This window comes from Bufo gargarizans, chromosome 8 (genome assembly GCF_014858855.1).
Source record: "Bufo gargarizans isolate SCDJY-AF-19 chromosome 8, ASM1485885v1, whole genome shotgun sequence".
Taxonomy (NCBI): domain Eukaryota; kingdom Metazoa; phylum Chordata; class Amphibia; order Anura; family Bufonidae; genus Bufo; species Bufo gargarizans.
Window position 1 is genome coordinate 8,942,508 of NC_058087.1, and position 23,368 is coordinate 8,965,875.

General features: G+C 40.5%; 1 protein-coding gene across 1 annotated transcript in view; it reads right to left on the reverse strand.

Annotated features, from left to right (window-relative positions):
* The window catches only part of LRP1B (LDL receptor related protein 1B), a 1,294,122-nt gene that overhangs the window by 594,003 nt on the left and 676,751 nt on the right, over positions 1–23,368 (reverse strand). Inside the window, 1 exon segment of the mRNA XM_044303104.1 lies at positions 21,821–22,003. Within this exon segment, the coding sequence (XP_044159039.1) occupies positions 21,821–22,003 (183 nt within the window).

A 23,368-nucleotide genomic window follows, 5' to 3' on the forward strand; every position in this document is an offset into this window, starting at 1 on the left:
TTATGCTTTATTCCAGCTTTTGCAAAAATGGCTACAACCGGACGTACTGAATTCCACTGCTTTGCTGGACCGTATTTTAGCTGATATGTTCTGGAGGGCGTTGCCATACCGTCTTCAGCACTGGATTGGCCAGGCGTCTCTTGTTAATTCCCTTGAGATGGTGGACCTGGTTGAACGATTTGAGCCTACCAAGAAACTTAAAGGGTGGCTCTTTCGGGAAGGGGGCAGTTAAACTCCAACAATCCCCACCACAGACCCAGAGGCTGGAGCCAAAAAAGTTTGCCCGGGAGGTACCCACTGTGAACCTGGCTCCGGTGATCTGTTGGTGGTGTCATGAGCCTGGTCATGTAAGGGCCAACTTTTCCCATAGGGTTGAGCCCATGGACACTAACTATGGCTACTGTCGGTCTCTATATGCCAGGAAGCTGTGTGCAACAGGTACCATGGAGTCGCTAGATAATAATCACCGATGCCAGGTGGAAGTGGGAGACATTCCAGCAGTGGCTCTGCTTGACTTGGGGAGTCTGGAGAGCCTGGTAAGGGCTACCCTGGTGCACTTGCTTTTACTGGCTGCATACATGGTGACTTAAAAGACTACCACACCATTTTGAAGATTTTAACCATGGTTGCTGGCAGGAGGATTCATGAAGTGGCCATCGCCGCAAATCTACACTATGAACTAATGATAGGAAGAGATTTCCCGGGCATCCCGGAACTGTGGCCAGCTATGAGACTTGCCGGTCACCAAAAGTCAGGAATAACCCCAGGGGATTGGCCTTGCTCAAGTGAGAGACCAGAACTCTGGGAACCTGAGACCGAAGGGCCAGCGGTAGGGGTGACTGGCACTTCGGTGGATAAGTGCGGAGCAACCGCGTTGAATGTGATGGTTGGGGAGGTGGAGGACTTGCTGCCGGGCCCTAAATTGGCAGACTTAAATGTCTCCGGTGATAATTTTGGTACAGCACAACACAGGGACCCAACATTATCCCGAGCCTGGGAGAATGTGTTAATGATTGATGGATAACCACAACAACTGGGGGCTGAGTCCATATTTCCTCGTTTTGTGGTTCTCCGTGATTTTCTATATCGGGTCAACCAACTACTGGGGAGAATGTGGATCAGTTGGTAGTGCTCAAGGCTTATCGCAAACTGATACTAGATCTAGGGCACCAACATGTTCTCAGGGGTCATCTGGGATTGCAGAAAACACAGGCAGTGTATACTGCAGTGGTTTTACTGGCCCAGTGTGTTTAGAGAGGAGGAAGAGTTTTGTAAGTCTTGCCCGACCTGCCAGATAACTAGCCCCCAGCCCCATTTCTGTAGTCTCTTAGTACATCTCCCGATCATCAAGTTCCCGTTTGAAAGAATCACTATGGATCTCATAGGACCCTACCAAAGTCTGCTAGAGGGCACCAACACATTCTAGTCATCCTTGACTACTCTACCCAGTACCCGGACGCGGTGCCACTGCGGCATACATCAGCCAAACTCATAGCTAAAGAGTTAATGGAGATGTTTTCCCGCGTATGACTACCCAAAGAGGTTTTGACGGACCAAGGAACCCCATTCATGTCCAAGGTCATGATGGAATTGTGCAAGTTGCTGCACATAAAACAGTTATGGATGCCCGTCTACCATCCGCAAACGGACGGGCTGGCAGAAAGGTTTAACCAAACCTTAAAACATATATTAAAAAGAGTGGTGTCCAAAGATGGAAGGGACTGGCCCTATCTCATGTTTGCAGAGCGAGAGCTGCCCCAGGCCTCTACTGAGTTCTTGCCCTTCGAGCAGCTATATGACAGACATCCTCGTGGGCTGTTGGACATAGCCAAGAAGGCATGGGAACAACAGCCCACTCCATATCAAAGTGTTATTGAATACATCACCCAAATGCAAGAACGGATAGAGACAGTGTTGCCTCTGGCTCGGGAACATATGGAGGCGGCTCAGCAAGCCCAGAGTCAAATCTTTAACCAGCAGGCTCGAATCCAGAGCTTTAACCCAAGTGATTGGGTCTTGGTTCTGGTACCGGAGGAAGAGAAGTTGGTTCTGGTACCAACAGTGGACAGTAAGTTATTGGCTAGGTGGCAGGGGCCCTACGCGGTAATAGAGAAAATTGGAGATGTAAATTACAAGGTACACCAGCCAGGGCGGTGAAAGCCAGAGCAGGTCTACTATGTTAATCTTCTAAAACCTTGGAAGAATAAGGAGACCTGCGCTGAGGACAGACCACAGTCAGTTTATCTAGGGGAAGAGGTTTTGGCCCCTCTGTCTGCTGCAGGGGAAGCGGTTGCCACAATATGAATTGCTGACAGCCTCTCCTCTAAACAGGCTCAGGAAGCCAGGGAGTTTGTTAGTCAGAACATGGATGTGTTCTCGGAACTCCCTGGAAGCACTTCCATAATCCAGCATGATATTATCACCGAGCCCTAGGCAAAAGTCTAGTTAAAGCCGTACTGGGTGCTCGAGGCTCGGCGAAAAGCCACTTCGGAGGAAGTGGAGCTAATGCTGAGGCTGGATGTCATCGAGGAGTCTAAAAGTGAGTGGGCCAACTACCTGGTTTAGTTTCTTTAAAAACGGCACTTTTATAATATGTTAATTACCTGGCTACCAGTATGTAGGGTGGTTGCTTGCTGGTAGCCGCGCATCCTCCTTTAAAAAAAACGCCCCTTCCTCCTGTTGATTGACAGGGCCAGCAAGCGCTCTCCTCCTAAGGCTGGCCCTGTCTGCGTTCCAAATCTCGCGCCTGCGCTGTAACGGCCTTCAGTCGGCGCAGGCGCACTGAGAGGAGGACGCTCGCTCGGCCGATCCTTCCTCAGTGCGCCTGTGCAGGGTGTAGATGTAACGTCATCGGCGCATGTGCACTGAGGAAGGAGCGGCCGAGCGAGGTACGGCGCAGGTGCGAGATTTGGAACGCAGACAGGGCCAGCCTTAGGAGGAGAGCTCTCGCTGGCCCTGTCAATCAACAGGATTAGGGGCATTTTTTTTAAAGGAGCATGCAGCGGCTACCAGCAAGCAACCGCCCTACTTGCTGGTAGCCAGGTAATTAACATATTATAAAAGTGCCGTTTTTAAAGAAACTAAACCACAGAAAAATGTAAGAGCACTATATATTGAATAATCACACTATAAGGATTTGAATTAGCCCAAAAATGAAAAATGACTTTTGGGGAGTGACAGAAGCCCTTTAAGTAAAAAGCATAGATGTGGTAGGCAATAACAAGTGCTCGGCACTAAATCAGGTGCTCGGCAGCACCAAATCAGAAACCATATGTCCTACCACAATCCAGGGGGTTCCAGTGCACATCCATGAATTCCAGAGGGAAAGCAAAAAACATCTATCCCTGGGATAAATGATTATATGGTATTGAAAGACAGGGTGGGCAAAGAACTGTCCCTGATATTGCCCTACAGGGGGGTGCTATTCTGGCCCTGATAGCCTAACCACAGACCACCTGCCCTGATAAGAGCGACCCCGTCTGGAACCTTACCCTATATATAAATGGCCCTAGTAAGCCCCTAGCCCCTAGGCAACTGACTTCCAGGTGATCACTATATAGATCTATGTGTTTTTGACTCATTATAAAAGTATATTATAAGTATATCACACCCCTCTGTGTATCACACCTATCGATAGCGAACCTATATTATTCCTTAAAAGGACTTTTGTGGCCCTATTAGATAGCGTTTGGTGTCCCTAACAGCCTGTCCCTGCTCCACACAGCAACCTCTCCCTACACTGGCAAAACACTGAATGTAAAATGGTGGCCAGATCAGGGCAATTTATAAGGTAGTGGGTATGTCCATGTGCTGAAATGTCTCAATTGGCTATCCTGTACCACCCGATGGATGTGTCATGGGTCAAAGTTCTTCACAAGAATATATCTCCATATGTTCGTATGTTCTGCGAATCGCAAACACGCAAAGTTCACTGCGAAACGACCGTCGGGCGAACCACAAGGCCATCTCTAATTATAAATAACACATTTAAAGTCCCTTTATGTTCATCCCCTTTCCTCTGGTGGACTCGAGAAGTCATGGTCAATCGAGGCCTTGTTCTAATTTGTAAGAGTCAACCTGTCAGCATTTTCAGTTGACAGCCGGATATGCTTATCAGTTATTATGCCACCAGCAGCATTAAATACTCACTCAGACAAAATGCTGGCATCATGGAAGGCCAGCACCTCCAGGGCATAGAGCGCCAATTCATGCCACGGGTCCAGCTTGGACAGCCAGTAGTTGTAAGGCACTGAGAGATCATTGAGGATGCATTGCAAACTGGGACATGAAGCTAGGTATAGTAGATTTTTTGTGCTCTGGCAGCAGGCACAGTTTCACAGGGCCCAGGGCCACGGACTCTGTGTGCACCATCAGCATCACGGCCACTGCCCCATCCCTTACTGCTCGCCTTCTTCATATTAAATGTTATATATGATTGAAAGTCTGTCACATGTACAGTAGTGTAGGATTTGGAAGTGTATGCGCAAACAAATTTAAAAAGGTATTTAGGACGTGGAAACGTCACACAGGAGATATCCCGCAGATAATGTCAATGCTGTCACCAGCGGCTAATGAAAAATTACAGGGAATGTTACAGGTATTTGGGATGAGGAAACGTTATACACTGGAGATGTGGCGCAGCTATTGTCACTGTCCACAGCAACCTTACTATTGTACGCTATTTAGTGCAGGATGCGCTAAAAATAGATATTGCTGCCACACAAAATATTCCTTAGAAGGACTTTTGGGTCTGTAAAGTTTTAGCAATTAAGTGCAGGTTGTGCTAAAAATATAGTTTGCTGCTGCCACACACAATAGTCCTTAAAATGACTTTTGGGTCTCTGAAAAGTTTTGGTGGTAATAATATTCTTAAATCACACCCTACACTGTCTGTCCCTTCCTCAGCACAGCTGTCCCTAACTAAAAATGAGCCGAACATGCGTCATCGGATGCTATATAAGCCAACGTGGCTACGGCATTACAGTGAGGGCAGTACTTACCCGCAAGTTTAAATTATTTTTAATAATATTCACTTCATAAATCCTATAATCCTAAAAAAAAAATGCTTCTTGCTTTCACAATTAAAGCCAACAACAGAGAGGTAAGAACTGATGCTTGTATGACTTAACACAAAGTTCTGAAGAACCAGAAAACAAGAAATTGATTTCTCTCAAATTGCTGCTTCAGTGAGCTTGTATTGTCAGTTTGGGCTTGTATATTGTGTCAGGTCAATTGGCTAGAAAGTCATCTGGGACACAGACGAGTTTTAAAGGAGAAGTTTGAGACACAATTAGTCTACACACAGTTCAGAAAAGCTTACTAAATGAAACAAGAGCTTGTTGGGAAGCAAAGAGATATCTCCTTGTTATAACGAGACCAAAGACTTCAGCATACTGATATGCAGCAAGCCGTCATCTAGACTAACCATTCATCCATCACACAGACTGAGTGTAATTAGGGCAACCCCTTAAATGAATATTCATTCTTCTAATTATTCCTAAATTGCCAAATACATTTTTTCCTTAAGGAACCCCATATCAAGCAACTGAAATTTAAAAGCTTCTCTCCCCTCATTCTACATATTGGTGGGGGTCTCAGTGCTTTGACTTAGATTCAGTGCTTAACTTTTTGAAAGGTTAGTGACCCTTTAACACCAAGACCTCATTAGTAATGTCTGAGTGGCAGTAACATATATGGTTTTAGTTAACCCCTTCGCTACCAGTGCCACACATGTACGGCACTGGAGCGATGCGTAAACATGGCACCCGCTCGCATGTGCAGCAGGCGCCATGGCCGGCATATCTTTGCTGTTACAAATAGTGAAGACCTGCGGCTAATTACGGTGATCGGCAATAATGTCGTTGCGGTAATTAAATGCTTTAGATGCCTTGACCAAGTGAGATCACGGCATCTAAATGTGCAAAAACCCAGAAGCTGCCGGGCTTCCTACCGTGCACCGTGTGGCCAATTGGGGCATCTGTAGTTGCGCTGAACACTTTCAGCATTGAGGCTAAAAGTAATTCATGCTACAATTCTTATTCTGGCCAGGATAAGAAACAAGCAATTTCCAATCCAAACACATTTTTAAAAATCCCTTATAGTATAGAATGAAAAAAAAAAGAAAAACATAATTTATAGGCTCATATATGAACCACAAAATCATCATAAAAAAATATATAAAAAAATTTACATCTAAAAGTTTAAATCACCCCCCTTTCCGTATAATTAAAAAATAAATACCTAAATCACAATAATTATAAATATCATGGGTATCACTGCGACCGAAAACACCCATACTATTAAAATAGAATAAAAGAAAGTCCAACATGGCGAATGGCATAACGGATAGTGTTGAGCGAGCATGCTCGGCCAAACTGGCGTTCGATTCGAGCATCGCGATGCTCGGCCAAGCATCACGTGTGCTCGAGAGATTGTCAGTGTATTTAAATCTAATTTAACCTGTATTTCTGAAATTTTTCTGCTGGGTTTTGATCTCACAATCTTCTACATTAGAGGCAAGGACCTATAAAGCTGAAAGATAAGCTTCATCAGAAAAACCTCATAGTAGGTTGTCATGTAGTAAGTATTTCTATATAGCAGAAGTATCATTTCATATTTCACTGCAGGTTAACATGTAGCTGTATTAGTGGTTAAGTTTCTTGGCTCTAATGTAGAAAGTTGTGAGTTCAAATCCCAGCAAAAACTTATCAGAAATTGAGGTGTAATTTATATATATATGTTTTATCCAAAATACATTTACATATATTATTATATATTTAGAATCTATAATATATTATAATATATGTAAATATATTATGGCTAAAAACATCAGTATTAGTTTTCCACATATTATGCATTCAAAAATATCAGAAGTATGATTATATATATATATATATATATATATATATATAGCAAAAAACAGACTGGGCAGCACCACAGTTACGCTTGTATGTCAGCGGCTGTGAGGACGATCCATCCCCAAAAATATCCAAATAAAGAAATAAATTCCACAGCCAAGGTGTAAAATCCAAGTAGAAGCTTTATTTACCAGACAGCTGCCAAGAACCTTAACCACTAAGCTTTATAGCTACATGTTAGCCTGCAGTGAAATATGAAATGATACTTCTGCTTTTGGAATACTTACTACATGACAAGAACCTTAACCACTATGCTATATAGCTACATGTTAGCCTGCAGTGAAATATGAAATTATACTTCTGCTATAGGAATACTTACTACATGACAAACTACTATGAGGTTTTTCTGACACAGTTTATCATTCAGCTTTATAGCTGAGTGGTTAAGGTCCTTGCCTCTAATGTCAAACATTGTGAGCTCAAATCCTGGCAGAAACTTTTCAGAATTACAGACCTAATTAGATTTAAATACACTGTGGTGTCCTCAAGCACTGACTCCATATACGGCTCTATATGGAGTCAGAGCAGGGACTCCTAAGCCCCAGACTCACACTGGGGGATTCCCTCACTGTACAGCGATCTTCTGCATAGACCTCAGTGGGACCTGGCAACCTCCCCTCTTCAGAGCAGGGGGTGCCTGGTTTAATGCTCGGGTTCACCATTGTGCTTGGTAGAGCACCCGAGTGCTTTGGTGCTCGATCAACACTAGTAACAGAAAAAAATGGCCAATTTGCTATTTTTTTTATTGCTTATCTTATTCCAAATTTTTTTATAAAATGTGATCAAAAAGCCACACACACTCCAAAATGGTATCAATAAAAATTAAAGATTGTTTCACAAAAAAATTAGCCCCTAAACAGCTCAGTAGACATAAGTATAAAAAAACGTTATGGGGGTCAGAATCAGTTGATGTAAAAAATAAATAACCTATACATATGTAGTATCTTGTAATTGTACTGACCCAGTGAATAATGGGCATGGATCAGTTTTGCCATAAATGAAACACTGTGGGAACAAAACCCGTAAAATGGTGGAGAAATTTTGTTTTGTTACAATTCCATCCCATTTGGAATTTTTTAACCGCTTCACATTACATTTTATGCCATAATTAATGGTGGAATTAGAAACTACAACCTGTCCCGCAAAAAATAAGCCCCCATACAGCTATGTGACTGGAAATATAAAAAGTTATGGCTCAAGGAACATAGGAAAGAAAAATGAAAACACAAAAATGAAAAAATCTCCGGTATCCTATGGGTTAAATGTATGGCCAATTTAATAAGAAACTGCATTGTCTAATATTTTTTTTATTAAATGATCCCTCTTTGGTGGCAGATGTCTTTTTCTCTGAATGTGAATAACATTTGCATTTGCAAAAATAAATTTCAATATTAAAGATATTTGAAATATCTGAATTATTTTCATTAGACATTTTGCAAATAAATTATTGTCAAATGATTAAAATATATACGAGCCCCTGTAGTGCTGGTGGTTATAGGCCATAATTAGGGTTTTATTTCTACCTTATTATGTTGGGCAATGCAATGGTCACTTCCTTTTTGAGATCACCTTGCCATCTGTTTTCCAGTCTCATATGGCTTTATGCAATTTCTCAAAACTATTATGGTTTTCAGAAGACATGTAGATCAATACAATATGGGATTGCAATAGCAATCAGAAAGCTTTCCATGATTGATTATATTGTGCTGAACAGCTAAAATAATCTAGCTCTTGTATTACACTTAGATTACTAACATATTCTTGTTATATATTTCCTATTACAACATACCTAGAGGTAAGAAGCACCTACGGTAAAAATAAATATGATATTGGGTTGTTTTCCTTTATTTGATACATTCTTTAAAACATGGAATTACAAGAGCAAATTGATTCTACACAACTGCAATATGCTCCAAAAATTTGTATATAACACTCTAAGGTTCCCTAAGACTTATATTGTCTCTCTGAAATAGAACAAGATGGACATGAAATTATTCTCTGAGGGAGCCATGCAAGCCTGTTAAGAATCGTAAACATCTCAAGATAAAAACTTCCCTAGCTACCTGATTAATATTGAGGGGGGGTGCTCTTTCTCATTAGAGAGAACACCTAGTATGCATGAGGAATTTTGTAGTCTAGCAACAATGCTCTGCATTTCTGAGAATAATACAGGGAGTGCAGAATTATTAGGCAAATGAGTATTTTGACCACATCATCCTCTTTATGCATGTTGTCTTACTCCAAGCTGTATAGGCTCGAAAGCCTACTACCAATTAAGCATATTAGGTGATGTGCATCTCTGTAATGAGAAGGGGTGTGGTCTAATGACATCAACACCCTATATCAGGTGTGCATAATTATTAGGCAACTTCCTTTCCTTTGGCAAAATGGGTCAAAAGAAGGACTTGACAGGCTCAGAAAAGTCAAAAATAGTGAGATATCTTGCAGGGGGATGCAGCAGTCTTAAAATTGCAAAGCTTCTGAAGCGTGATCATCGAACAATCAAGCGTTTCATTCAAAATAGTCAACAGGGTTGCAAGAAGCGTGTGGAAAAACCAAGGCACAAAATAACTGCCCATGAACTGAGAAAAGTCAAGCGTGCAGCTGTCATGATGCCACTTGCCACCAGTTTGGCCATATTTTAGAGCTGCAACATCACTGGAGTGCCCAAAAGCACAAGGTGTGCAATACTCAGAGACATGGCCAAGGTAAGAAAGGCTGAAAGACGACCACCACTGAACAAGACACACAAGCTGAAACGTCAAGACTGGGCCAAGAAATATCTCAAGACTGATTTTGCTAAGGTTTTTTGGACTGATGAAATGAGAGTGAGTCTTGATGGGCCAGATGGATGGACCCGTGGTTGGATTGGTAAAGGGCAGAGAGGTCCAGTCCGACTCAGACGCCAGCAAGGTGGAGGTGGAGTACTGGTTTGGGCTGGTATCATCAAAGATGAGCTTGTGGGGCCTTTTCGGGTTGAGGATGGAGTCAAGCTCAACTCCCAGTCCTACTGACAGTTTCTGGAAGACACCTTCTTCAAACAGTGGTACAGGAAGAAGTCTGCATAATTCAAGAAAAACATGATTTTCATGCAGGACAATGCTCCATCACACGCGTCCAAGTACTCCACAGCGTGGCTGGCAAGAAAGGGTATAAAAGAAGAAAATCTAATGACATGGCCTCCTTGTTCACCTGATCTGAACCCCATTGAGAACCTGTGGTCCATCATCAAATGTGAGATTTACAAGGAGGGAAAACAGTACACCTCTCTGAACAGTGTCTGGGAGGCTGTGGTTGCTGCTGCACGCAATGTTGATGGTGAACAGATCAAAACACTGACAGAATCCATGGATGGCAGGCTTTTGAGTGTCCTTGCAAAGAAAGGTGGCTATATTGGTCACTGATTTGTTTTTGTTTTGTTTTTGAATGTCGGAAATGTATATTTGTGAATGTTGAGATGTTATATTGGTTTCACTGGTAAAAATAAATAATTGAAATGGGTATATATTTGTTTTTTGTTAAGTTGCCTAATAATTATGCACAGTAATAGTCACCTGCACACACAGATATCCCCCTAAAATAGCTAAAACTAAAAACAAACTAAAAACTACTTCCAAAAATATTCAGCTTTGATATTAATGAGTTTTTTGGGTTCATTGAGAACATGGTTGTTGTTCAATAATAAAATTAATCCTCAAAAATACAACTTGCCTAATAATTCTGCACTCCCTGTATATATACATTAGAATATCTTACATCAGCTGGCATCAGATAGGCTTAGTGTTCTTTTATTTTTTTAAAGAAAGCTAATTTGCATACCTTTGGGTTTGTGGGTAAAGATATTCAAATTAGCTTTCCTTAAAAAAAAAAAAAAAAAAAAAACAGTAAGCCTATCTGATGCCTAATAATAGTGGATTTTCCTTACAAGAAAGAGTACCACCAAGAGTAACCCCCAGGCCACTAAGGTAACCAGGCAGTTTTTCTCTTGAGACACACAGTACTCTTGTCCTTTTGGAAGGAAAGTTGATTTCCAAATCTCACTCAGAAAAGTGTTATGCATGAGTCTCTACAGTGAGCTCACTCTGGATTTTGCCACTATTCGCAATACTATCCTGGTAAGAAGGGCACAAGTGCCCTATTCGTTTCCCCAAAAATCCATAGTAACATAGATTGTAACACTTGTAAGATTTATATCCATTAATTTTAGTCCATTGAGCTGGTTTCCTTATTCCACTAATAATGGAGAGGAAATCATGGGTTCACACTGCCAAAATGTATTGTATTGATGAACCTGGTGCTCCGGTATAGGCCTTATAGACAATGCACAGACTACCTGTCAAAGTGTAGTTCATTGTGTCACAGGTTGCCGTACGTACTTGCTTTAGTAGCTCTGGCATCCTGGTGTACTTGCTATGGTGGATTCCGTGTATGTTGGTTGCTATGAGCTACATGTAGTTGTGGCTTCCTGTGTGTGAAATGCAGCTCATGTGACCTGTGTGTCAACTGTCCCATTATGTTCTGCGTTTGTTACTCCTAGTTCTTGTGGGGTTAACATTGCCTGGTCTGTGTCTGGGTGTGGTTTATCAGGTGATCTCGTTAACCTGCTCTATATTATCTTGTGAGCTGTGGGTTTGGGAGTCAGTCTGTCTCCAGCTTTGCTGGGTGTAGGATCTATGCACCTGAACTGGGGTTATTCCACTTGCCCTGTCTGTGTGGTCATCTACTGAAACATCAAGATCACCTTGTCTTGGTCCCTGCTTGATGTTTCCTTGCAGTCATGTCTATGTCTCTCTGTTCGCCCATGGACTAACTCTGCATGGGGAACAGGCATCTGCTAGTCCAGTTCTCTGCCTTTGTTGAGAGGGCTCCTGGGTTCTCCGGAAAGGAGGACATCTAGTCTATTTGCAGCTTTGACAAGGACCGCCATGTAGCAGTGTTTTCATACGGTCTATTTATCTGCCTGTTCTGTCTTGTTTTAGCAGCTCTGTCTGTGGCCGCCATGCATCCGTTCTGCATGAGGTCCAGGCATCTATTTGTTGTCTATTGCTTCCTTGTTTAGGTTGCCTGCTTGTTTGGTTCTGAGTCTTCTTTTTGGGTTTCCATTATGTCCTGTCTGAACAGTGTCCTGTGTTTGGTTATGTCTAGGTTCCTTTTCGTGTTCCCGGGTTCGAGTCTGTTTTGTGCTTGTCTGGACTGATGGTGCTTGCACCAACTTCAGTCACTGCAGGTAAGTCGCCAAGTGCATCTGGACCATGCTGGAGGTGAAACCAGTGAGCCCTCGGCTAAGTTCATCCCCACCACCATGGACTCTGTGAAGAATGGGGCTCATTTAGTCTCCGCCCTGTGGGTTTGGCCCCAAGTCAAACCAGTGCACTTTGTCCAGTGGTAATACCTGCCACTTTATCCTTACCTGCTGGTCCAACTTCCTGTCATATCTGGATCTCTGTTAATAAAGTATTCATTTTGGTCCTTGCCTTTTTGTCAGATTGCTTGCCTTGGTGTTTTATGCCTGAGAGATGTTCTAGGGTTCCGTATGACCCTCACTAGAACATGACACCACCTCTGTAGTGCATTTTCCTTGCTTGCTGGCTATTCATGAGATCTTGCTCACCATCATTTACACGATAGCTATATTTTATCCACTTGCTATCATCTTTGAAGGGCGATTCTGCTTTGGAAAATTCATTTTTTGTTATTTAAAATAGGGTAATCTCACAGCTGTGACCCAAAGCGATCGGCTCTAATTTGCAGAGGAACCTGACAGTACATGTTTAATTCTCCTATAGTGCCTCCACTGGAGAAATAGAGCATTGCAAGGTGCCTAATGATAGCAATAGACTGTCCATGCAACATATGAACATCCTCCAGAGACAGATGTTCTTTGTCATTACTCTCTTCCCAGGATAAATGATGTGGGTCACATATCAGTCACCTCTCTGTTAACTAATAAGGTATATAAAAATGCAAAAGCCGGGTTTTCATTTGACCCTCTGCATAATGCACCAAAGGTTTGTATGCTATTTACGTGGCATGGATGCTCCAATACTAAGTGAATGAGCAGCGTGCTGTACAAATAGCTATATTAACAGTCTACAGCACCACATTAGCTGTGATTGTGGCTGTTACATCTGCATATTCTGCTTTTCACAGAACATGGAATCAATATTTTAATTTTTTGCTATGAGTAATATTATTTTATCTTTTTATATATAGGTTGTATCTACATTATAGCTATGAACAAAGTCTCATATGATAGAAAATATGCATTCAACCCTTTGTAACTTAATTTAAATAAAGCATGCTAAAAAGATTACAGAAACACATACATGTGCAGTAAATAACCTAGTGATGTTAATGACGTTAATACATTAAGACTAGAGATTTGCGAAGTTTTCAAAAGTTCGATTCGGCTGATTCGTTGAATTTTACAAAAAATTCCCTTTGTGACAAATTACTTTGTCACAAAGCGCAATTTTTCATAAGTAGTGGGTGCAATGACAGGGAGATGCAATATCGCCGCCCCCGTCATTGCACCTCTTAGATGCCACGGTCATACATGATCGCGGCATCTGAGTGTAAAAACTGTGAGAAATTAACATAATTTTTTTTAAAATCAAACTTACCACATTCATTTGCTCGCGACAGGCAGGCCGCCGGCCGACGTGATGATGTCATACTTCACCACACATGGGATTTTGTTCGAGATCTTCAATCCAGATGGTGGCTGGCGGCCCATCACGAGCAAATGGAGGAGGTAAGAATGAATTTTTTTGTTTTTCAGGTTAAATCGATTCGCTTACACAAAGCACGAGGAAATTCAGCTTCAAGGCAAATAGAATTAATCCTGAAATTCGGATCGAATTCCACTTCGTGGGATTCAATTCTCTCATCTCTAATTAAGACCATTATTGAAAAGGAGCTGCGTACTGTGCACACTGCTCCTAATGTATGCTTTCCACTATTTAAAACCTCTCATTGATTTGGAAACACGCCTTCTACAACATATGACATCTGGTAATTACAGACATGGCAGAGACTGATGGCTTTAGCATTTTATTATGTAGATATATGCATTTAACGGAAAGATCCTGTAGAATTTCCAGCCTCCATTACTTGACATCTAGATTTGAACTCGCAAGCAATCAGCAACAACCAGAAGGCAATGAGCCTAATGTCTGATATAAGAAAAAGACGGTGTCAGATAAGTTGGCTGTATTCCTTAGAAAATTGATGTTATTTTTATTTTCACAGCAACCTTGCCCGCTCCCTAAAATATGGTTTACATGTACAGTACACGATAGAAAACGTTTGCAATTTTTTTTTTTTTATCTCCTGCTTTCGTTTTACCTTAATGAAAGCAATGTCCTTTGTCTTACATGATTGCAGTAACAGAATAATAAAATCTAGCACGGAATGATACATAAAGATGCTACATAGTATCAAATAAGGCACAAACTGCGATCGAGGAAAATTCATCTCTGTCAGGAGACACGTTCGATTATATTATTAGTTGTTTTTCTATGACAACAATTGTAATTTAATAAGAGCGTTTGTTTCGCACCGCAGTTGTGCATATGTGGCACGCTTCCAGATATTGTTTTGTAAGGGGTTTAAAGTACGTGACTTGCTTTCTGAAACATTAAAGGGGTTAACCCTTGAAAGTAAAACAGATTTTTTTTTCTCATATATCTAGAAGACTTGCTTCCCTTTCTGTGGGTGGACAGAAGCTCATCAAGCACCTGCATCTCCCAGGATGTACTGCAACAAGCTCTTTTTAAACCCCTTACTCCCCTGCATAGAAAATAGTCCCTGACATTTAGCCCCGTGATACATATGGTATGTAATACCCCCACAATATTCTTCTCCGCAGTCTAGAAATGGATACAGCTACATATCTGTATGAATTTAGAAGTAAGAATGAATGAATGAATTAAGGAAAGTTTGCCTGCTCCTCTATGAAATCACCACACCAGCACTGAAGGGGAAGGGATTAGGGGCATGTAGGTCCACTTCTGAATGTAGGAGAAAAGTGGATCAGAAGTATAAACAGCAGGGGGTGCTAGCAGAGAGTAAAGTGGAATGTATATTACCAAACTATATTATTTATTGCATGTATATTGCAATAATATTTTTTTTTAAATGCACTTTTCACTGAATAGCAATACTTTTCATGGGATAACGACTTTAATGAACTAAAATTGTCCCTATTTCAAAAGATTTTTTACCAGATCTGATGTGGGTTCAGACAGTTTTAGGATTAGGAAACTTGGAAAGAAAGTGGTCTATAGAATAAGAAATTTCTTATAATATCAATAATTGTACCCAATCACCAGATTGTAGAATTCATCACTGTTTTCAATCACAAAAACTATCCCAAACAAATTTCTTGTGGATAGAGAGAAACAAATCTATGTTCTAAAATTCAGAAAATCAACACATTTTTTTTCAAAAAGGTCTGATTGTACCAAGGATGAATTTTGTGTGAATAAATTAGGTAGAAAGAGACTAGAGAGCGACTTTTTCAAGGCAATCAGAGTACTTTCAATTTGGGTCAACTTTATTCATGTTTATTTGTGGAACTACATTTGTGTATTTTGGTTGTTACAAGTTATCCCCTACCCACAGTATAGGTATAACTAGTGTTGAGCAAATCGAAGTTAACAAAGAGGAATTGAATCCTAATTACAGGAAAAATTTGTTTCCCCACAATTACGAATTTTTTGGCACTTCGTGGTCACGAATCAGCTGAAATGACGGGAAAAAAAGAACCTCATCCATTTGAGCAAAAATCGGTCATCATCACGCGCTGATGTGTGATGTCACCATGCCATCACGCTGATGACATCACCACGCCTGCCCAGCATGATGAAGCGGTGACGTCATCACATCAGCACAAACAAGAATTGACAGGTTTTCTTCAATCAAGATAGCCACGGCGGCTCCTCCACAATCAAATGGTTGACGTGTGTATATATATATATTTTTTTTAACTCCTGATTAACCCACCGATAGGCTGAATGTGACTCTCAGATGCTGCGATCAGTGTTGAACGCGGCATCTGAGTTAATAATGGGTGGGGGCAGCACGATCGCCGTTTCCTGTCATTGCATCCACTCCATACAATAGAATGTGATTCGTTACAAAGTAATCTGAAATAAATCAAATTTATTGACGAAATTTGTCGAACCAGATGTATTGAATTTTTTTAAACTTTACTAATCTCTAGTTATAATTAGATCTGTTTTGGACCCCCACTGATCCTTAGAACGGGAACCCCATACCCCTTTGGAGCCACCCAAAATAACCATAGGTGCAGATCAGGTATGCAAACTGCTGCCCCATCCATCTCTACTGGAGTTCTGGGAATAGATCCACATTGTAGTCGAAGTAGTAAGAGTAACATTGCACACATCTGACCTGTCACATTGTTCAATTCAGGGGGCTCCGAGGTGGAAGGGCCCCTGTTCTTATGATCAGTGGGGGTTCCAGTTGTAGAACTCCCACTGATCTAATAGCTATCCCCTATCCTTACTAACTTATCCTACCATCCTTACTAACTTGTAACAACCACAATATATCTTTAACGTCCCATGTAAAATGCACCATAAATGGGTCAATTATCATTAAAATGTATAAGGTCATCTCAACACTGACATTGATGGCATTAGATGCTGCACCATGGATTGATCGCTACCTGGAAGCATCAACATAAGTAATCCCCCCACTGATTCTCCATGCAGTATTCATTATGGGGGGATGCTACAGTTGTGAGGCTGATATAATATACAGATGTAGCAGAGCTAAAAGGAATGGTTAACCCATTAAGTAAACAATGGCAAAAAAAGTTAATTTTTTTCAATGGTTTTGAATGGCTTTTGCTAACACCCAATTCTGTTACATTTGTATCACTAGTTATTTCCTTCCCACTCATTAGTATCCACATCTTGTAGCAAAAGATTTCAGTTTTTTCCAAAATCTTGCAAATCTGAAAAAAAAGATGTATAAAAGCAAAACTATACATCATGTTTCCTGCTCCTTGTACATGTATCCTCAGATGGCTATTCTCACGCTACGCTGATGTACACATGACTGAATGAGAGCAAGTCTCCAGTGAGACCAGTGACATGTCAAAATAACGCAATGTTTGTCTAGTACAGTAAGGGTCTCATTAACCAGGACGACCCCGAAAGTGACTCCCAATCATGTCTACTGCCTCAGTACTAAGATGGTTCTCAATTTCAGTGGAACAGTTAATAATATAGGTCCTCTATGATATAACAGAACTACATCATGGACTAATTCTATTTCATTTATGTTTATTGGTTTATAAAGAACAGCATCACATAAACAAGGCAGTGATCCTACAATGAGAATATTTTCATACTGTATGTAATAACATTTTTAAACAGGTAACATCAGAAATTAGGCACAGGGTTGGAACCTCTAGTTCATAATGACAATTAAAGGAGAAGAATAGGAAGAAAGTGAAAATGGAAAATTGAAGGAGGTCAAAGTAAAAAAGTAAAAGGGGGTGAGAATAACAGGGCTTGTTTTGTTTCCATTTTTCCTACAAGCAAGGACTAATTCTAATTTAAACTAATATAATTCTTATTTATGCTGTAAGATTCCTTCATTGGGACATGAGGTATGACCCGAAATCAGGTATTCTTGATCATCCAATGGTCATAGTTCTTGATTGAACTGAAAATGTTTTAGAAGAAAGTCAGAAATAAATCTGCTTCTATTATTTTTCCTAATTCAATGATTTCCAAAACTGGTTTTCTTTGTCCAGTCTTCTGATTCTGGACTATAGTAAATCTACATATTAGTTGTACGTTGAAGTTCTGTTCTGGAAATAGGTGCCAGATTGTCAGACATTCTGGATTATCCAGATTAAGGGAGCTTCACTGTAATGCATCCCGTGCATCTAAATACCGTGGCAAGGGGAAAGAAGCTTGTTGGTGCCTACCCTGGCACCCAGCACATGTTTTAATAACTGCCCCCACCCCACACCCCACACCCCACACCCCACACCCCACACCCCACACCCCACACCCCACACCCACACCCACACCCACACACACACACACACACACACACACACTTTTCCCCAATAAAAAGACCAAAAGATGTTTGACTGCTGACTGCTCCAATTTTTCAGAACAGAAAGTGTTCAGTTTCCCAGCAGCAGCACCACAGGTGAAATGAAGAATTACACAGTAACTTTCTAAATCAATTGGTTGTCCATGTAGTGAACAGGAAACCCTCTTCTCCTCTGTTTATTCAAAATTCGCTCAAGACATCAATTTAAGTTAAAAATAACTGGTTATAACACAGTAAAACCTCCTTATAGAGGGCATTAGGAATCTATGTAATCTATGTTGGGAAATGTTCTATCACAAGCTACTGCTATCTCTGGGATTCAAAGGTTCTGGGCCCCAACATGACCCCCCAACTACCATATATCAATTTAAAATACAAGTTCCCTTTCTATGTAGTGGAGAAGCATATGGCCCCTCATACAGCATTATTATTTGTACATGATCTGTAACACTGGTCCTTATCACCCTCAAACCCACACTTGTGCCTGAACCTATGGAAAGTCAGCTGCCTAGGCTACAGCTTCATTCCCTAGTTCATTAATTGGGCAGCGCTATTAGGACTCTTTACTAGTACACTGTATGGTTGTATTATTTGGGGACGATATGGTACATCATATAGGGCATCTATAGACGTTGGCCCCATCCAAACTAAAGCTGGTACTCCCCTTGTGCCTCAGGAACCGGGTCAGCGTGCAACTTCTGTGTTTTTTATTTTATTAATTACAGCTTTGCTCTACATAAATTTCCAGATATTAGTGAATTTATAAAAATTTGATTCAGGACAAATTCGTCTAAATTTGCTGGCTGATTCGATATCAGTCAGAATAAATTTGACCCAAATCAAAAGTGCCCTAACTCAACTGAATAGTTAGTCTCTCTCTTTTCTCATTCATTCTCCAGAACCAAATCAAACAAAATCAGATTAATTAGAATAAAATAAAAAAATTCTAACATTTGGTTCAAATTTTAAAATTTTAGAATCGATTCTGTTATCTCCATATATTTCTATAAGTGGGGATTCTGAATAAACCTATTGTATGAATTAGTAGCTAATTGCAGGGAGATTCATAACTTTCGTGACTTGCGGTCTACCGGCGATATGCAGCCAATAGACCACATGAATATTGATTTCAGTAGGCACTCATAGAGCATGATGAGGTGACGCTCACCGTGCATAAAAGCTATTTCAATCTAGGTTGTTGTATGAATTATTCAGAATGTACAAGTGATAGTCAACACATTCACCTTCGACGAAAGCTTTGTTTTCATCAGCAAACTGAAAAGGGAAACTGAATAGGTAGATATTAAGACGTTCCTTGCATCTGCAATGCTGCATTGTTAAAAACCACCTTCCCAGAAAGAAGAAATAGATGAATTTATAAAATGCACCTTGGCTTTTTTTTTTTTGTGAAAGGCTTGAATTATTTACTCTATTTTAAGTATCACTAAAGAGGAAATACATCTCAATTATATTTCAACTTTATGGAAGAATTGCCAGCTGTTTCAGTTACAGCCAAGCAATTGTCAGGTAAAATTTATGCCTGTTTTCTTGGTATTTTTCTTCAGAGATCTGCAAATGTAGCACTGTCTATGCACGTGCCTGGGGGGCCCCAGGTGTTTTGCGTTCCAGATGGTAGTTGTTCTGTACCATAGCACAGCAATGCAGATTGCTTAATGCATGCGGCGAAACAATAAAAAAAATATCAGCCTAAACAGTGTGACATTTCAAAGAAAGTTGCTCCTGTTAAAATGAATAAGGCCACACAGGGTTATCGCTGTGCTAGACATTTGTCAGCCATATCTGCGGTGAACGTATGTGTTATGCACCTTTCCTGTATGTCTACCCTATTGACTATTAGCAATTAACTTCTAGATACGAGTTGCTCACCGTAGGTTTCACACAAATGAATGTCGAGAACGCTTTAGCAGGTTTGATAATCAGTCTGGTTATGCAGTCTGATCCTGAGATCTAGGAACAGTCTGGTTGTGAACTAGTCTGTTTTGTAGTCTGGACCTCCCCCTGTAATAGCAGTTGTGTGGTTGTGTAGTATAGAGCTCTAGATACAACAACAGTCTGTCTCTCTAATTCGAGCATCCTATATAACAGCAGTCTGATCGTCTAGTCTGGACTTCCCCCTGTAACAGTAGTCTGGTTATGTAGTCTGGATCTCCCACTGTAACAGCAGTTTGGTTGTATAGTCTGGAGTGCTTTCTATAACTACAGTCTGGTTGTGTAGTATGGAGCTCTCTCTATAAGAACAGTCTGGCTCTCTAATCAGAGCACCATATATAACAGCAGTGTGGTTGTGTATTCTGGACCTTCCCCTGTAACAGCAGTCTGCTTGTGTAGTTTGGACCTCTAACAGCAGTCTGACTAGTGTGTTTGTGTAGCCTGGACCTCCGTTTGTAACATGAGTTTGGTTCTGTAGTCTTGAGTGCCCACTATAACAGCAGTATGGTTGTGTAGTATGAAGCACCACCTATAACAGTTTTGGATCTCTAATTAGAGCACCCCCTATAACAACAGTTTGGATCTCTAATCAGAGCACCCCCTATAACAGCAGTTTGGTTGTGTAGTTTGAACCTCTCCCTATAACAGAAGAATGGTTATGTAGTATAGAGTTATCCCTATAACAACACTCCTCCTATAAGAGAAGTCTGGCTATCTAGTCAGAGCAACCCCTATAAAAACATTCTGTTTGTGTAGCCTGGAGAGTCCCCTATAACATCAGTGTGGTTGTGTAGTCTGGAGCTTCCAATATAATAGGAGTCTGGCGACGTAGCCTGATCTTTACCCTATAACAGCAGTTTGGTTGTGTAGCCTGAAGATCCTCTTTTAAAAGGCAGGCTGACTGCGTAGTCTAAAATGCAGTCTGGCTGTTTAATCTGGAGCACTTCCTATGAATGGATTTATAGTATTCCCCCCACCCTTATAAAATTTGTTATTACCAGCATACCAGAAAATTTAGTAGAAGACAAAGAAAATACATTTCTAGTATGCAAAAGAGAAACTGTTTCATTATTTTTCATTGAATTAACTGTACAAATAAATATAAGAAAGGGGAAGGGGAACAAATTCCTCCTTTGTTCCCCTTCCTCTTCACTAACACTCAATTCCCTGCTCAGACCCATCTTCAGTGAAGAACAGTTGCCTACTTACTGAAGGATCAGCTTACATTGAAGTCTATGGAGAGAGTAGGAAGAGAAGAAGGGAGAAACTACTGGATATAGGCAGAGGTAGAGAGGCCGACACCGAGACTGCTACTAGTTTGTAGGTTATTAAATGCTTATTTCTGCTGTGTAATCTCCTCCATTATTGCTGCTGCTCCTGAGCTACCGAGAGTTAAGAAAATTATTCTGTTTATTCATATGTAGTATATGGGCAGACATAATGAACAGCTAGTTTATACCCACTAGCTCACAAAACCCAGATTGCATAGATTAAACCTGCTAAAAAATCCTAGATCACAACTTATTGTAAAGAATTACATGAAATGACAGTTAAATTTTAAGAAACCAAAGTGGAGAGAGAAATCTAGCCAAGAATTATGGTGTGCAAAGTAATTTTCATGTAGCCAACATCGGATGTGTGAGACTGTCTCCTTGAGGCCTAATCTTAGAACTTTCTTTTAATTGTTTGTGTGGCTATTCTCTGAAAATGTCTTCAACTATAATAACACAAGGCCATGAGTTTTCTATTCAGTTATTCCCATCTGTCCCTTATTCAAATCCAGCATTAGGAAAACAAAACAGATTTTGATAAACTTTGATGAACTAAAAATATTCTAGCCATATGATTACCTGTATTTTTACATGCAAATTTTGTCTTGACATCACATTGCCTCAACGTTCCATTGCAGCCCCTTTCATCACTGCCATCTTCACAGTCCTTCTCTCCATCACAAAGCCACAATTCTGGGATACAGTTCCCATCTGGTTGACACTGGAACTGTTTTTCTTCACAAGGTTTCAAGGCAGGAATTGCTTAAAGAAGAAAACACAACATGACTATTAGTTAAGAACTGTAAGTATAACCATGGTTATATTCTCACATAACCTGAACCTTCAAATTGAATCATCACTTCATATGTAGTAGAGATCAAGTGAAAAGTTAATTTAAAGGGCTATGCCAAGATTTAGTTATTGATGTTTTTGAAGTGAATGGGAGCAGCTCAGCAGTAACCAACTCTGTTCATTACACATTGTTTCGAGCCGTACATTTCCGAAGCTGAGTTACAGCACTGGAGCTACAGAGAAACAGTTGATTGATGAGGGTGTTTTGTGTGAGACCACACTGATCAGACATTGGTGGCCTATCCTGAAAATTGACCATCAAGAACAAATTAAAGGTAACTTGTCATAAATCATCATGAAAATGAAAAATAATTAGCAAATAGCAGGAGGAGCTGAGTGGATACATATATAGCTTAATAGGAAAAAAATATCTAAAACTTTTATTCCATTTATTTAAATTCCTCCTCATTTTGGGCTTTTAAATCCAGGATTTGGTCCTATCAGTGATTGACAGCTCTCTCTGTATACACAGTCATAGAGGGAAGGCTGTCAATCACCGATAGGACCGCCTCCTGGATTTAAAAGCCCAAAATGAGGAGGAATTTAAATGAATAAATTACAAGTTATACTGAATCTTTTCCCACCAAACTATATATCAATCTGCTCAGCTCTTCCTGCTCTATAACAATCTGCCTTTAGCTCAGACACCATATTCAACACGGCAGGTTCCCAATAAATGGTTGGTGCCATGTTTTTAAGTGATTCCCTATCCATAAGATAGGGGATAACTAGTTGATCACTGAGAGTCAGACAACTGGGAACCCCATGTATCCTGAGAATGGGAGTTACATTCCCTTGTTCTAATGCAGAAGCATTCACACATTTCATTCAATCTCTATGGGAGCACCAGAAATAACCAAGTGCTGCTTCTTTAGAATGGGGGAACAGGACCCCTGTTCTCAGGATTAGCAGTCAAACCCCCAGTAATCAGCTAATCATCCCCTATATTGTGGATAGGGGATAACTTAAAAATGTGGCATACCCCCTTTAATTTAGAATTCATAGTGTGATGCTCTGGAGTTAGCCAAGGTTATTTGCCATGCCAAAAGTCTAAACAAAGTGAAAGGTAAAGAGCTAGGGATAGGATGAGATAGGGAGTAGAATACATAAGGGTCACTTACAAAAAAAATCTTCCACCAGTTATTTTTGTATAAAAAAATCTAATATTGAATATAGACTGTTAATATGTGACTTTGATATGGTAGTATCCCTTTAAGCTATCTGTTATCAATGTTCCAAATTAGTAGTAGTACCAGCACAGGAAATTGTCATTTT